This window comes from Oreochromis aureus, linkage group 5, assembly GCF_013358895.1.
Source record: "Oreochromis aureus strain Israel breed Guangdong linkage group 5, ZZ_aureus, whole genome shotgun sequence".
Taxonomy (NCBI): domain Eukaryota; kingdom Metazoa; phylum Chordata; class Actinopteri; order Cichliformes; family Cichlidae; genus Oreochromis; species Oreochromis aureus.
The window spans coordinates 19,397,592-19,414,203 of record NC_052946.1 but is presented as its reverse complement, the minus strand read 5'-3'; the positions used below and the strand labels follow the sequence as shown (position 1 = coordinate 19,414,203).

The 16,612-nt window shown below is 40.1% G+C and overlaps 2 protein-coding genes across 2 annotated transcripts; one reads left to right on the top strand and one right to left on the bottom strand.

The window, feature by feature from the left end:
* The first annotated feature begins 1,574 nt into the window (after nucleotides 1–1,574).
* On the top strand, nucleotides 1,575–11,230 carry cse1l (CSE1 chromosome segregation 1-like (yeast)). The gene is made up of 25 exons (XM_031757077.2): nucleotides 1,575–1,705; nucleotides 2,516–2,608; nucleotides 2,754–2,896; nucleotides 3,376–3,477; nucleotides 3,579–3,724; nucleotides 3,817–3,907; nucleotides 3,992–4,099; nucleotides 4,258–4,350; nucleotides 4,438–4,605; nucleotides 4,692–4,821; nucleotides 4,939–5,004; nucleotides 5,143–5,345; nucleotides 5,462–5,546; nucleotides 5,744–5,805; nucleotides 5,910–6,046; nucleotides 7,454–7,557; nucleotides 7,686–7,783; nucleotides 7,877–8,027; nucleotides 8,120–8,328; nucleotides 8,585–8,682; nucleotides 8,814–8,899; nucleotides 9,064–9,145; nucleotides 9,419–9,565; nucleotides 10,204–10,435; nucleotides 10,564–11,230. The coding sequence occupies exons 2-25, from the start codon at nucleotides 2,524–2,526 to the stop codon at nucleotides 10,651–10,653; spliced, it is 2,916 nt and encodes a 971-aa protein (XP_031612937.1). The 5' UTR covers nucleotides 1,575–1,705; nucleotides 2,516–2,523; the 3' UTR covers nucleotides 10,654–11,230.
* On the bottom strand, nucleotides 11,171–15,439 carry LOC116333813 (retinol dehydrogenase 10-B-like). Its single transcript, XM_031757079.2, has 5 exons — nucleotides 14,537–15,439; nucleotides 13,223–13,321; nucleotides 12,954–13,099; nucleotides 12,727–12,858; nucleotides 11,171–11,557 (listed from the first exon to the last, which is right to left on the bottom strand). The coding sequence occupies exons 1-5, from the start codon at nucleotides 14,984–14,986 to the stop codon at nucleotides 11,437–11,439; spliced, it is 948 nt and encodes a 315-aa protein (XP_031612939.1). The 5' UTR covers nucleotides 14,987–15,439; the 3' UTR covers nucleotides 11,171–11,436.
* Nucleotides 15,440–16,612: the final 1,173 nt, after the last annotated feature.

Sequence of the window (16,612 nt, the reverse complement as noted above, 5' to 3'; positions counted from 1 at the left end):
AATGCAGACTGATCTGTGCAAGGGAGGAGGAAAGCAGTGACATGGCATTTTCAAACCATTGTTTTATCCTTTCCACTGGGAAACAAAATTTCCAGCTTACTTGGTTTTTCTAATTTAAAAAACTCACAGTGAGTTGATCAGCTTTTTGAATAAAACATAGTGGTGACTTACTTAAACTGAGTTCTAATAACAAATTGATAAAAATTGAGTTCAGTCTACTTCATATTATGTTCAAGTCAGTTGTTATCCAATTTAAAACTATAAAATATAATAAAGTCTTTTTGTAATTTACTTTGTTAATAAAGAAATTTTGGGGGGGGATTTTCAGGAACACTAACGTTATACATAGCAAAAGATGAAGCAAGCTCCCTTTACATACAGACTTTTGCCCAACTTTACAAACTGTTTTGAATTTTTTCCAGCTGAGGTGTTCAAAATAGATAACCAAACTGGTGACAGTCAAAGTGTAATGTGGACAGCTGCTTGCCTAATATGATGTAACATCATCACAATATTTTACACAAAATGAGCAAAATGCACCTTTGTTTCCTCAGCTAATACAGCTGGGCTGCTGTAGCTTGTGTTTATGTTGAGAGTGACATCTGATTTTAAAGCAGGGCGCAAAAGACACTAAGCAGCATATCAGTCAGCATAGAAACAATGCCATAAATTTAAGGAACAACGGTGAAATTCTTGATGTGTGCACATGCACAGACCACATGTGCATACTGCTGTGCACATAAACCCACAGATGTATATGACAGCTGGAGTTTGTGGCCTTAAATTTGTTTTCTAATTTTAAAAATGTAACACATACGTTTAATTAGGGCTGGTTATCACTGGTCACTGGTTTCTATAATCGATTCGATTCCGATTCACAAGCTCCAATTCCATCCTAAATTCGACTCGATTCGATTCAGTTTTGACTCAGTCAGAAATATTAGAATTCTTATCATTTATCAGTACTAACACGTATGAGACTTCATCAGTAGTGTAAGCAAGCGAATAATGCAGAAAACACAGATTTGAGAAGGGAAACTATTCTTGAAATATACTGAGAGAGAGACAGAGCTGTGCAGGATGTGTGATTTTATCGTGGTGGAAGCAAAACAGCAAAAGAAAGGGGGAATGACGATATTTATCAAATGTGAAGCGCAGTTTTGATCTTCTTTTCCTGCTGGTTCAGTGAATTTTTGTTGGAGAATCAGAATGACGGCTTTCAACCCCGACGGCATGTCTGTACGTGCCATCGGGTGAGACGGCCAGCATCTCACGAATTCTGATACGTCGGGTCCGCGCTTTGCGTTTACATCTTTGTGCGGAATCCGTTTACCTGCTCTCATTTGCTGTTTTAGCTGTTTGGTGGTTTTTGGAATTTCTGGCATAATACATTTGTATTTAAAATCGATTCAGGATTTAATGAATCAATATTGCGTTATTCAAGCTAAAATCGATTTTTTTAAACCCACCCCTACTTCCACCTCAACAGGAGGAACATTGTAAATAACCGTCCAGTGCTGCGAAACTTAAACCTAGACAAGAGGCGTGCCTTACGACGTTTGCGTGACATCTGCGCTTGCGCAGTACTCTGACCGCGCAGTTCCTTTTACTCAAGGCATTTGAAAGCTGCCTGGCTCGGGAAGCGGCACGTCTGTACGACTTGTGGTGGCTCTCCATCCCATCCTAAATTAAACTCACTATCACGGTAAGGCGTCCCACTGCTTTAACAGTTGTGGTATTCAGTGACAGTGAATTCGGTGTCTGACATTTGTTACGGTTCAATAACTTAAGGGGAAATTCATATTGTTCGGAAATTAGCTAACTTTATGGTTAGCAGCAAACACATTAGCAAGCTAGTGCTAACTGTAGCTGGATGACTTGGACAAGACCGGCTGCTGGATCAGTCTATTCACTGGAATCGAGATCCTGCTTTGAATAGTTTTTTTTAAATTTCTTTTTGCTTTGTTCTGGACAGTGATGAAATGGTTTAATATAACGTAGACCTTGCATACTGTCCAATACATGCGAATCTTCGACGGCCATGTGCTTATATTAAAACTCGCAGAAGATTGGACAGCCTTTAGCCTGCTAGCTCAGACGCTGCGCCGCATAAACCGATCTGGAATCAGCAGCGGTGCCAAATTATGGCAACATTACCTCAATCTGGCATTGGCAGTCTATAGTGCTTAGCTGCTACCAGGCTAAGTTGAATGCATGACTGATTTAGGCTAGCAGACACACTGTAAACTTAGGAGTCAAGAGTCAAGTTGGCTTGTTAGAGCAATGAAACGGCTTTCAATCAAACCAAGTCAAATTACGTATGCACATGGGAACGTTTATATTATTTTGCTGGAAACAGTGCACAGGTTTTAAGGGATTGCTAAAAATGTTGTAGATTTAGTTAGATCGTTACATGTTGTCCACCTATATAAGGTAATGCATTTAGTCTCTTGCAACACACTATTTGTTTTTCAATAATTTACTCTTTTAGTCTTTTTTTTCCACTCCCTTACAGTTTTCATCATGGAGCTGAATGATGCTAACCTACAGACCCTGACTGAGTTCCTTAGAAAAACCCTCGACCCAGATCCAACAGTCAGACGGCCTGGTAATACACTCTAATGACAGCTTGCATTTCAAAAACGAGTTTACAATGAATGTTGTTGTTCACTTACTTATTGAGCTATGAATTATTTACTCTAATATTTACTCTAATACTTCCTTTACAACATTTCTTTTTTTCTCCCTTACAGCTGAAAAGTTTCTTGAATCTGTAGAAGGAAACCAGAACTATCCACTGTTACTTCTCACGTTGCTGGAGAAGTCCCAGGACACCGTGATCCGTGTCTGTGCTGCTGTGACATTCAAAAACTATATAAAAAGAAACTGGAGAATTGTGAGTCTTGCTGAATAACAGCCTGATTGAAAGTGTTTTTCTCTGCACATGTTTAATATCTTTGAATAGAAATACACTGTGTTATCATTGCACCCAGGTGCAGTTGAAATCGGTTAGAGTTCACTTTTGTTATCTGTGTGCTAAACCTTTGTCTCTCCCATGCACATAAAATACCTCAGTGTTAGCAGTGTGGCATAAGCCCATCAGCTTCGCAGTTCAGGGGTGGGGGCAGTTAAAAATGCATTGCCATTCATTTACACCGGCACGGCAGTGTATTCAGTACTTTAACAGCACAATATAAAGCTGATAGGTTGTAGTGATCTAGAGTAAGATTTTTTTTCCTCTTTATCCCTTTAATAATTGTTTTGGTTTTGTCATGTGCCTGCTGAGGTTCTCAAAAAGGATGCATGTAATTAAATTTAACACCTGTGAGCAGGTTTGTTTATGCTGGCCTAATTCTGTGGTTTGTTTACTCACAGGTTGAAGATGAACCCAACAAAATCTCTGATCCTGACCGAACGGCAGTAAAAGCAAACATTGTAAATTTGATGCTGAGCAGCCCAGAACAGATTCAGAAACAGGTGTGTCCCAACATGCCATTGTCCCTAAAAGGTGTACTTTAAAGCAAAGGAAGAATATCCATAAATTCGCTCCTACTCATGTCTCCAATGTGTTTTCCCAGTTAAGTGATGCCATCAGCATCATAGGACGTGAAGACTTTCCACAAAAATGGCCAGACCTTCTAACAGAGATGGTGGCTCGCTTCAGAAGTGGAGATTTCCACATCATCAACGGTGTGCTGCGCACTGCACATTCGCTCTTCAAGAGGTAGAACTCTCTTCTCAGTGATTTTAAAATCTCTTATGAATCAGTTTTCATTAAAAAATATAATGTGTTCTGCACCTTTTCTTCTTTTTAAGGTATCGCCATGAGTTCAAGTCAAATGAGCTTTGGTCTGAGATAAAACTGGTTCTGGACACGTTTGCTCTACCTCTGACTGAACTATTCAAGGTTTGTCATCCCAGTTAAGCCAAATGTTATGTAACACCTAACAAAATGAAACTTTTAAACAGGGTTTGTCTATCTTTGTTGCAGGCCACAATCGAGCTGTGTCAAACTCATGCTACAGATGTCAATGCCTTGAAGGTCCTCTTTTCATCACTCACACTCATCGCCAAGCTTTTCTACAGTCTTAACTTTCAGGTCAGTTCAATTAAATCAAAAAACTAAAATAATGTAGGTTAATTTAGTTGTATAGTAATTATTGATAAATCAGGATAGTTGCGTAACATCTGATTAGCTTCAGACTGTTTAGGAATTTATTCATGTGGACTGTAACTAAACTCTGCCCTGTCACACAGGACCTTCCAGAGTTTTTTGAAGACAATATGGAAACCTGGATGACCAATTTCCACGGCCTACTGACTTTGGATAATAAACTTTTACAAACAGATGTGCGTTATCTTCTCCTTTACTTTTACTGCAATACAGTTTAATCACTTCTTGCAAAAGCATTTTTGACATTTGTGTGTATCTGTCAGGATGAAGAGGAGGCAGGTCTCCTGGAGCTGCTGAAGTCTCAGATCTGTGACAATGCGGCTCTTTATGCTCAGAAGTACGATGAGGAATTTCAGCCATACCTGCCGCGCTTTGTTACTGCAATCTGGAACCTTCTAGTTTCTACTGGCCAGGAAGTCAAATATGACTTGGTGAGAGCAGTGAGACCTGACTGTGTTTCTGTTATTTTTGAAATTCAGTCTGCCCATACTTACACTTCACCTTGTCTTTGTTGCAGCTCGTAAGCAATGCTATCCAGTTCTTGGCATCAGTCTGTGAAAGGCCACACTATAAGCATTTGTTTGAGGACCAGAATACACTCACAAGCATTTGTGAGAAGGTCATTGTGCCCAACATGGAGTTCAGAAGTAAGCCATCAAATTACACCTGGAAGCGCTTAGAGATTCAGGGCGCTGCTTGCTTGGATACACACATGCTTATGTGCTGAGTGACACTGACCAGATTGACATTTAATGTCGGATTAGGTGCGGATGAGGAGGCCTTTGAAGATAACTCGGAGGAGTACATCCGAAGAGACCTGGAGGGATCTGGTAAAAATACAAATTTTAATGAAAAAAGTTTTGCTGTTTACTTAATTTAAGATTAGCTTAAAAAAATGAAAAATGTGTTATAACATCTTATTATGTCAGAATGCTTGATGATAATCCTATTTTCCCATCCTTTCTCAGACATTGACACTCGCCGTAGGGCTGCATGTGATTTGGTGAGAGGACTTTGTAAATTTTTTGAGGGACCAGTCACAGCAATCTTCTCCGGCTACGTGAACTCGATGCTGAGCGAGTATGCCAAGAACCCTCGGGAGAACTGGAAACACAAGGATGCTGCCATCTATTTGGTCACATCGCTGGCATCGAAAGCCCAGACACAAAAGGTATGGTTGACATACGCACTCCAATGGTATTGAATTTGATGTATATCATATGCAACTGATAAAAGATTTGTGTTAAATGTCCAATCCTTCATACTTGTGTTGTCTTATCCAAACAGCATGGAATAACACAAGCCAACGAGTTGGTGAATCTGACAGAGTTCTTTGTGAACCACATTCTCCCTGATTTAAAATCCCCCAATGGTAAGAAAACTGCTAATACTTCACATCTTAATGTGCCAATGGCTGCGATACAACAGTTTCTTCACATTTATTCCTTTGTAACCAGTTGGATGATAGAGATACTATTAATTTTGAGATCCTTAAGACTTTTTATTGTGTAAATGTTCTGCCATTTACAAACGAAAATGTGAATTTTCTTCATGTCATTTTCATTGTAGTTAATGAGTTCCCAGTGCTGAAGGCTGATGCCATCAAGTATGTAATGATCTTCAGAAGTCAGGTATGACTTCCTTCTTTCCCCCCATGACTAGCTCAGTTTCAGAAAAAAAAATCCAATACTGAGAGTGCTTTTTTTTTTTTTTTTTTTCCTTTCTTCTTCTTCAGCTTCCTAAAGAGCAGCTGCTGCAGGCAGTCCCTCTACTAATAACTCACCTGCAGGCAGAGAGCACAGTGGAGCACACTTATGCTGCACATGCTTTGGAGAGACTGTTCACTATGAGGGGACCCAACAACGCAACACTGTAAGTATCAAATAATATTGTAACACATAGAATAATAAAGATAATTATCTTTGATAGAAATGTAAGGCAAAGTTAATGGAACCTCTTTCCATCCATGTTTTGATGGGCAACACAACAGGCCAATGGTGACAATAATGCTGAACCAGTCATGTGGCTGGAATAGAGCCATGCTGGGTTAAATTGATGCGCGCAGCACAGAGCATAGGAGAAGCATCTGGCATCAGGACATGTTACAGTAGCTGTATGCACCAGTATGTTTGAAGTGTGAGGGGGATAATAGGAAAAAACAACAGTGGAAAATGTTCATTAAAACTCGAGTGGTGGCGTTACTAAAGAAGACACCCCAGCAGACACGGCCCAAGGCTCAAACAGCGAGAACAAAGAGAGGTCAGAGGACTTCAGATGTGTGGGGATGTTTTGGCTTTTTAACTCGAGAAAGAAGCAGAAAAGAGTGCACTGCAAATTGTGTTTGTGCAAGTGGCATCTTTAGAGCACACACAATGCAGGACTTTACAGTCACACGTTGTCTATCGCCATTTCTTAAGTAAAAAATAAAAATGAAGCGATAGAGAACATAAATTTAAATTGGTCGTTTTAATGAGTTGGTCTGATCTAAGAAATAAAGCTGTGTTAAAATCAGGATATGTGAATGTAATACCAGAGGTTCTACAGTTATAAAAAGCCTGCAAAAGTCATGGACATTTAGGGTGGAGCATTTTCCAGGTCGAAAAGTTTTGGAATATTGATGAAAAAATGTTTTGGGGAATATCCTGGAAATGTCAATCCTAATTTTGTGGGGAATCACTTTTCGTGACCTGTGGTGTGGATGTAAGTTTGCACAATGCCAGGAAAGAACAGATTTTAATGTGTTGCATCATGTTTGGTGATAATTAAAGGTAATTAACCTCAAACAAGGGACTGTTGTGATCACTGTTTGCCGAGGTAAAGCTTACAGCGTCTAGTTATCAGCTACAGTCGTGTAGCATAGACAGTATAAAAAGTCGATGTAACTTTTAAGACAATACTCAGTGTTTTCTGAAGTCTGTACTGAAGCCTTAATGCGAGTTTCTGCCATCACAATCTTGGTATCAAAAACAGATGTGATGAGGAAGATTACATCTGATTGCACAATTACAGGTCTGTTATAGCCACAAATGTCTATCAAGCCCAGTTTAGTGAAGTAAATTTTGATACTAACTTAATGTTTTCATTTGTAATAAAGAACATTTATGAGGATGTATTCTCAATCATTAAAGGAGAAAACTGTGTATTAATCCTGTAATGCACTCATGCCTAGTAGTGGCTATATTGCCTGTTAATATCCTTTTCTCCATCCATTTAGTATGAAACTATAAGATGAAATGATTCCAAAGTGCATAGTCATTCTTCTTCTTTGTGTGTTATCAGTATCACTGCTGCAGAGATGGCACCGTTTACTGAACAGCTGCTCAACAACTTGTTCAAGGCACTGGCTTTTCCTGGTTCTGCAGAAAATGAATACATCATGAAAGGTGAGCCTGACTTGCCTGTTATCTAAATGCACCTCACTCGCCTTCACACCAAGTCCAAAGTTAATTACATAGCCTCATTGTGCATGTTCTTTTTTTCCCTTCATTTTCTTTTCTTTTCATTTTCAAAGCCATCATGCGCAGCTTCTCCCTGCTGCAGGAGTCAATTGTTCCCTACATCCCAACGCTGATTGGTCAGCTCACTCATAAGCTCCTCCAAGTCAGCAAGGTAACACAAAGTTTGTTAGTACTTATAAATACAGAAAGAGCTGTTTGAAGGGGAAACATGTCAAGTACTGAAAAATGTTTCGTCTGCTTTCAGAATCCCAGCAAACCTCACTTTAACCACTACCTGTTTGAGTCCCTGTGCCTGTCTGTCCGCATCACCTGCAAGGCAAACCCCACTACTGTCAGCAGTTTCGAGGAAGCACTCTTCCCTGTCTTCACAGAGATCCTTCAGAACGATGTTCAGGGTACGTCAGTTTATTTAAGTGTAGATTGTGATGAAACACGCCTGGTGCCTGATTAGGGACAACTTAACATCTTTATTCGTCTTCTTTTGCAGAGTTTCTTCCATATGTGTTCCAGGTGATGTCTCTCCTCCTAGAGATCCACTCCAACTCTATTCCCGCTTCCTATATGGCTTTATTCCCTCACCTGCTGCAGCCTGTACTTTGGGAACGAACAGGGAACATTCCCCCTCTGGTGCGCCTCCTTCAGGCTTACCTGGAGAAGGGAGGTGAAACTATTGCTAGGTCTGCTGCTGATAAAATAGTGAGTATGCACAACCTTCACTGAAATTTTGTGAACAAATAGTTTTACATTTGATATTTACAAGATTCTTTTTTCATTGGCCAGAAGAGGAGAAATTTAAAATTTAGCTCAACCGAGTACTGTAATTACTAATCAGTTAAATAACTATACAAGTTTTCTTCTGATTCTTGTTTTCATACTCAGGAAAAAGGATTGCATGTTTCCTTATTGTTTGTGATAAGTATATGCTCACAGTTTCCTCGACTTTCTTCCTCAGCCTGGCTTGCTTGGAGTTTTCCAAAAGCTTATAGCATCCAAGGCCAATGATCATCAAGGATTTTACCTTCTCAACAGCATCATAGAGCACATGCCCCCGTAAGCTGCTAAATGTTCTCCTCAGTGGTTCATTTATAAATTGTTGTCTTTGGCAAAAATTGTGTAGGTGTTGTTTTTTTTTTTTTTTTTTTTTTTTTGCTGTTCTTAATGTTTTCCCTTTTATTTGCCAGAGAATCACTCACTCAGTACAGGAAACAGATCTTCATTTTGCTCTTCCAGAGGCTACAAAGTTCCAAAACCACCAAGTTCATCAAGAGTTAGTATACTGTTACCATTAGCAACATTCAAGCTCTGTTTAAGGCTTTTAATGTTCTCCAGCAGTGTCAGTGACTGAACCTTTTATCCTGCTTGAATAGCATTGAGTATTACCCAACATATGAAGCCAAATTAGCTTTTACCTTTTTATCTCCCCTCTCATAGGTTTCCTGGTGTTTGTCAATTTGTATTGTGTCAAATATGGAGCTATAGCACTTCAGGAGATTTTTGACAGCATCCAGCCAAAGTAAGTGTTCAAAACAAACAAAACAACAACAAAATCCCCATAAAATGTTTAATCCTTCAGTTCCACAAATGAAGCAACAAGTTCTATTGATAAGCTGCCAACCTGTTTTAATTTGATGGCTTTCAGACTTGCTGCAAAGATGCACAATTTTCTCGGATCTATAAGTAACACCTATGCCAAAACAGAGTCCAGTAGTTATCGATAGCTGTAATTTAATGCCAAAACCAAAGACCAGTTTAAAAGTTTATTAAATTCACTGACTTTGTGTTGCAGAATGTTTGGTATGGTGCTGGAGAAAATAGTTATTCCAGAGGTTCAGAAGGTGTCTGGACCAGTCGAGAAGAAGATCTGTGCTGTCGGCATTACAAAGGTCCTCACTGAGTGTCCTGCAATGATGGACACTGAGTACACGAAACTCTGGTAAGAAAACATGAAACTCGAACATTTAAAACTTTAGACAGCGGTAGTGCACACTCTATTTTATTTTATTCTATTGTGTATAGTATCTTTTTGATATCTTATTCCAGTGTTTTTCTCTAATTTTTCTGTGTAACTTTGCACTGTCCACTGCTGTAACAAAACAAATTTCCCACGCGTGGGACTAATAAAGGTTATCTTATCTCTTCATTTACACTGAGATGTCAGGATGCCAGGATTGAAGTGAACAGTGGATAATTATATTACAGCAGTAACCCAAAATCTGTTAAACTTCAGGGATGTCAGCTTGTCCAGTTATGAAGTATAAACCACTCTGAATGCACTTCATCTGCAAAGAGAGCAGGAGCAGGTTCACACATGTGGCAGTTGTGGAAGAGTCTATGGGAAATAATGGGCTCCTTGCACTTCAGGTGTTCTCTGGAAAATGCCAGATGATGCTGGGATGTGAGCACAGGTCCCACTGAAGGATTAGGGGCCACAAACATGCACATGTAACCCACTCTTCCTGTTCCTCCTTGTACAAAGGAGCAGATGGCTGCTGGGAATATTACATATTAGTAGATACTGATGTTTATTTGTTGTCCTGAGTAAAACTAAGGAGAGTTATTGCATCTCTTCAGGACCCCACTGCTCCAGGCCCTCATTGGTTTATTTGAGCTACCTGAAGATGACAGCATCCCAGACGACGAGCACTTCATTGACATCGAAGACACACCGGGCTATCAGACCGCCTTCTCACAGCTGGCCTTTGCCGGCAAGAAGGAGCACGACCCAATTGGAGATGCTGTTGGCAATCCAAAAATTCTGCTGGCCCAGTCACTGCACAAGCTTTCTACTGCCTGTCCTGGAAGGGTACGTTTCCACATGCAGGCAATTTTGTTCTTCTTTTGGTTTGATTCAATGTGTTTGGATTTCAAGAATTGTCACTTTAGAAACCATATTAATAAACATTGTACTTTCTTTTTTCCCCCTCTGTGCAGGTTCCTTCAATGCTGAGCACGAGTCTGAATGCAGAAGCTCTCCAGTTCCTGCAGGGGTACTTGCAGGCGGCTACTGTGCAACTGGTTTAAAACCAAAGCGAGGGTGTTCACACAAAGCAAAATCTCAGTACACTGCAGGAATAGCCACAATGGCCCCCGGTCACATGACAGTCCTGCTTCAGTTGAACTCGAGACCTGAAAGTTAAATGATGGATTTACCAGAGAAGTAAATTTTGCCTGAATTCAGGGTGTGTACTCCAATGGAAGTCATTTTAAGGTTTTTCTTTTAAAGAAAAAAGGAACACAACCAAAATGGAATTACTTAAGATATCTGGGCCTTTTTATTTCCTGTGTTAAAGGCTAACAAGGATTTGGATGTCAGGTTGTGAAGCACTTGCCAGTTTATTTCAAAAACATCAGCAACAGAAGCAGATGTAAAAAATTGAACATGTGGGACACTGAACATCTTTCAAGCAGGAGGGTTTAAAATCATTTATTTTGTATGTTTGACTCCCTTTTTACGGTTATGAGGCTGTAGTCTGTGGCTCAAACATAAAGCTTAATATTTTTCTGTTGCATGTTTCCCTTCATTTGTTAATGTCCATTTTTTTTGTTCCCGCACTGTTTGTTAATGTGAATAAAAAGAGGCACTTGTATGGATCTGTTATCACTGCAGTCGCTCTGGTTATTCTATCCATATGGTTGTGAATTGTTTTTATTTCATTTGTGAGGACCTTTAACATCAGCAGCGGATACTTAAGCAGCTCAGCATTCATGACAAATTGCTTAATACAATATTGCATTTGGGAAGTCCTGGAAAAAATGAACTTACGCAGATTTACACAGAATGTTATAGAGACGCCTTCAGGAACATTAGCACAATTTGGTATGGCCGTTGGAGGTCTTCATTTCAATGTTCTTGATGAATGGTAGCATGCACTTGTCACCTCCCATGAAGCGATATGTGGCAACATTTGCCTCCCAAGGTAGTAAGCTAGAAGAAAAAGAATAAACTTTGTCTCAAAAGTGGAATTTTTTTTTTTTTCTGCATTTGCATCATAAAACCATCACCAAAAATTAAACATCTTTCCAGTAATATAACTCCAGCAAACATTCAGGTATGCCGTGATAATTTACAGACCTTTTAAACTGTTCTGAGTATTTAAAAGTACAATAGATTATGAGAGGACTGAGTGGTTATAGCGGTTTGCTTTACAGTTGGTTGCTTTATACCAGGAGTCAAGCATAAAGCCCAGGCAGCTGAATCGGACCAGCAAAGGCTCCAATCCGATCCACTGTTGACAGCTTTGGAAAATGAAGGAGGGCATGACCTTTAAATGCATTTGAATAGGTTTAACAGCTTTTTCCTAACAGCTTTTAAATAAAAGACGACTGCCAAATTTGTGTCCAAAGTAGTGTTTAAAAAAAAAAAAGGAAGATATTTCCCACAAATTAAACTTGTTTTATTTATTTATTTTTTATAGCACAGTGTGTGCAATGAGCTACCACAGCTGTTTGATTTTTATGCACATTTTTCTCTGACAGTTTACCCCAAAGAGTTGCGCTGATTGATTTCTTTCATTTACTACAGCAGCATTTCTAAATCATGTAGAACAGCTGAGAAATATTGTTTAGACGTCTCAGGGATTAAATGTGTAGTTTAACCGTTTTCAGTAGAAGACTGGGTAGCTTCACTGGCCCTGCGCACTATAGATCATCATCTCATTCAAAATAAGTTTGTCATCAGTGCTCTATACAGACTCCAGGAGAGTAATAACTCTTGAAAAGGGATATGGGATGGATCATCAACAGCTTTCTCATATTTTGGTTGGAGAGATTAGTGTCCTTTGTTTCCTATGATTTTCATGGCAATTTTTACCCGTTTCTCAATCATTTATTTTGACTTGACTGTAGGCAAGTCAAACCAGGCTGCTATCCCGTATCTAATCAAGTTTCAAACACTGGAAAATAATAAGTACCCATAACTTTAGAGCTCACACCAAACGATCTGAGCCTATGAGCCAATTTTTCACTTAAAAAAAAAGAAAAACAAGCTAACATGCTCTATTGTACATCCATCAAGAAATGAAAACAAAAGCCCCATATTAATTTAAGCCTTGGTAAAAGCAGCTGATGATGTCATATAATCCACTTAGTACTTACGCTCTTGCAAGAAAGGGGATGTACATAAGACGAGGAATGCAGATCATCTGCTGTTCTGCTAGGATGGCTTTCATAGACTGCTGCACAGTGTAGAGAGGCTCAAGGGGTGGAATTATGCTGCGAAGCTCTTTCCTGGTAAATACAATATAGAGGCATTAAAGGACATACTGAAATGCTGCTTTACACAATTTTTACCACCCAGCAAGCTCCAGTTGTGAATATCTCACCTGATTTCACAGCCTGCGAACATCCCTGTGTCTACAATATAAGGACACACTAAAGTGGTTTTGATGCCATTCAGGTCTTCTGCTATCAACTCATGTGTCAGTGACTCGTGGAATCCAACAGCTCCAAATTTACTAGCACAGTAATCCTGGAGGAGGAAGTAGAAAGAGCAGCGAGAGGAGCCTTTAAATGAGTTGTCGGGTCACTTAACACACACTTTGGAAATGAGGTTTCTGTTAAGTTTGTGCTCGAACAGTCCTTTGCAGGATACCTCAACACAGGCGGTGCTGAACAGTCCAAGTGCACTGGCAACGGTCACGATGTGGCCGTGGTTTTGTTCTTTCATCCGAGGCAGGAACGCCTTCGTCATCTGTTGGGTGAAATTAGGAAGGTTTTAGCAGTGGGCCAGGAACCATGAACCTTTGCTGAAAGCTCAAAATCTGATTTGCATAGTCTATGTCTCTACACCTTTTTTCAGAAAAGGTGTGGAATTATTGTGCCTTTCCTTATTTTGATCTCATACAGTGTGGGTGATCATATTTAAAAGTATGCAAGTAAGTGCTCAGACTCCAGACTGCTATAAATGACCTTTTTCACACTGTTTTTTCGGCATTTGGCTCTGTGTGACATCACAGAGAGAGAGACATCAGCACCAGCATACAGCTCTGGAGCAAAGGATGCTAAAAGACAGTGGACTTAAAGATGTAGGAGCTAAGAGTGCTTGTGTAAGACGACAAGGAACGGTCGGGCTGCATCAGGCCAAATTCGTAAGACAATGTCCAAGAATAAAAATATGGACCTACAAACTTGCACAGAAGCTCATTTTAAATTATTTTCAGAATGTTTTTAAAGCCATTTTATGGGGCAAAAAGTCGATTTAGGACATTCCCCCAAAAATGCTAAAAATGGCAAATGAACTGTTAATTAGACATGCAGAGAAAAATAGTTGACTCCAGGTGGGCTTTAGTGTAAAATAGTTTGTGTAAATACATACCAACCCCCCAAAACCTATGAAGATATGGGAATATGCACATGAAGGTTGGCTTTATTGTTTGGAGGATCTTGGTTTTGAACACTGAAAATGGGACACTGTGGATGTTTCAGAGCTTTATGACTTTAACTGATAGCGTACTTGTGCTATGAACATGTATTCAAACAGTGAAACTTGGAACTGCACAGATAAAAGCCAACACGGGGTTGAACAGGACAGAAGCAAGTCTCCTTTGACGGATCAGGTGTAGCTTATTTGATAACAATAATGAGAAAAGTCGCCCACCGTCTGTCTCTGGTCGATTTTACGCAAATCCGCTTATTGCAACTTATTTTATGAGCAGGAGATTGAGGCTTTAAGAGTATCAAAAGCAGGATCACATGCAACTTGATGCTGGTTCGCAGCGTGTCTTTATTTTGGACAACCTGGGTACATGAGTTATGATCATCATTATGACACATCAGTGACCAAGCACAACAGGCGGAACCAGCGAGGAGGACACTAAATGGGTGTTACATAACCCATGTGAGACCGGTGAGACCTTTTTAAAGTGGTAGTTCACGAATGTGTGCGTAAAAAAGCATCAGATCTCACCCAGAAAAGCGCGTGGCAGTTCACCAGCAGAGTCCTCTCCAAAAGCTCGTCCGGACAGTCCAGCAGCCTCCGTCCAGCCACTACGCCTGCGTTGTTGACCAGTATGGAGACATGCCCGACCTCAGTTCTCACTCTGTTGGCCGTCTCGTAAATGCTCTGACGCTTGGACAGGTCCACCGTGTAGGTGTGCACCCGGACGCCCAGTTCCCGCACCAGCCTGGCAGTCTGCTCGTTGGCAGCCGCGTTGCAGTCCCACAACACCAGGTGCGCCCCCTCTTTGGCAAACTCCAGGGCGAACAGGCGACCCAGCGCGCCCCCGGCTCCCGTGATCAAACACAGCTCCCCATCGATGCATTTAAGCCTCGGCCGGAGGAAAGTTTGCAGGATGGCGCTCAGAATAGAACCGGTTAGGTCGACTAGCATCAGCAGCAAGTCTACTAACACAATCATGACACCTAGAAACACCTGCTCCTTCTGCGTCCAGGAGAAGCCAAAGAGCCACACAAAAAAGACTGCCAAGCTTCGCGTATAGTTACCTCTCCGTGTGACGTTGGGGTTGGAGGCCTGTTTTATGTAACTGTGCCGGATTATAGGACGGCTGGCTGATGGTGGCCGCCAATAGAGCAGCTTTTTGTTTGATGAGGAGCTGAGTGACTCACTCGACCACGCTCATAAAGAGCGGCTGTGGGATTGAGGCAGGGATTAAGATAACACGCAGTGGACCCAGAGTTATTGCAGTCTTTTACTTTCTAATGAGCTGTTATTTTTGTTTTGGGTTCATGTTTTCTTCGTAGTTTAGGTTCAAAAGGTTTTCGGAGTGAATCTGCTCAGCAGAGACTTTTATTCGAACATAAAAAACGCTTTAGTAGTCTCACTGTTGCTTTCGGTCATTTTAATACAATACGGTGTCTGTAAAGTGTTACAATGCGAACACTTGGCGAAGAAGGCACCTGACCTCGAAGTCATGACGTAACAAATCAACAGACGTGCACGGAAGCCTCATCAGGCAGGCTGTGCAGACAAATGTTACCAAAGTGACGAAAAACTTTTTGTTTGTTTCTTTTGTAAGTTCACAAAATGTTTATTATCTCAAGCGTTAATTTAATTTAATTTAATTTAATTTAATTTTTGTTTTTAATTAAGAGTTTAACTTTCTTATATATTTTTATTTCATATTTTAACTAAATTATTAAGAATATTTTAAAAGTATTAATTATTATTACTATTTTTATAATACATTTTGACGTAAAAAATCGGTCCTCCTTATAATAAATAGTCATGGTCTTGTTTCAAAGTACGTCCTGTAGCTTTTAGTATCAGTTACTACAGTAAACTACTACTTGATATACATTCCTCTCCTTTTATCTTAGTATAGAAGTTATTCCTGATCCATGATGTGAGGAGGATTATCCAACTTTGAACAAAATGTTAAGCTGTCTGTGAAGGTTCTCAGTTAAGCTGATAAACTGTTCAACATGTGCGCACAAATCTCTAATAAGTAGCATTTTTCATAAACTCATATTCTTGGAATATTTTCTCGTGATTTGCTGTAGGTCACGCTTAACGTTTTTGTGTTATTGCACAAAAACATTAAGTGCAATAACAGACGTGACTACTTCAGTTAAGGTTGTTGTTGGCGTTTACTGTGACTTAATCCTTTTCACAACCTTGGTCATGGTGTAGAATGATGTAACATAACTTTTACAGTCACTGAAAAATAGTTTTTGTTGTTTGGTTATAGTCTTTAACTTCTTCTTTTGGGTGCTCCATTTAGGGGATCATCTGGGCCCATCTCACCCTATCACTAGCATCTTCCTCTGTCACACCAGCCCTCTTCACTAGATCCCTGAACCTTCTCCGTGGCCGTTCTCTTTTCCTCCTGTCTGGCAGCTCCATATTCAGCATCCTTTATCCAGTGTGTCCACTATCTCTCATCTGCACATGCCCAAACCATCTCAGCCTTTCCTCTATAACCTTGCTTCAAACCGTTCAACCTGAGCTGTCCCTCTGATACACTCATTTCTAATCCTGTCCATTCTGGTCACTCCCAATGAAAATTTTAACATCTTCAGCTCT

Coding starts and splice junctions, on each gene's coding strand:
- LOC116333813 (XM_031757079.2), bottom strand. CDS start 14,986: ATGATTGTGTTAGTAGACTTGCTGCTGATGCTAGTCGACCTAACCGGT. Junction 13,322..14,536: donor ACTGCCACGCGCTTTTCTGG/GTGAGATCTGAT, acceptor TTCACCCAACAG/ATGACGAAGGCGTTCCTGCC. Junction 12,859..12,953: donor TTCGCAGGCTGTGAAATCAG/GTGAGATATTCA, acceptor TGTATTTACCAG/GAAAGAGCTTCGCAGCATAA.
- cse1l (XM_031757077.2), top strand. CDS start 2,524: ATGGAGCTGAATGATGCTAACCTACAGACCCTGACTGAGTTCCTTAGA. Junction 4,822..4,938: donor GCCCAACATGGAGTTCAGAA/GTAAGCCATCAA, acceptor ATGTCGGATTAG/GTGCGGATGAGGAGGCCTTT. Junction 5,346..5,461: donor CGAAAGCCCAGACACAAAAG/GTATGGTTGACA, acceptor TTATCCAAACAG/CATGGAATAACACAAGCCAA.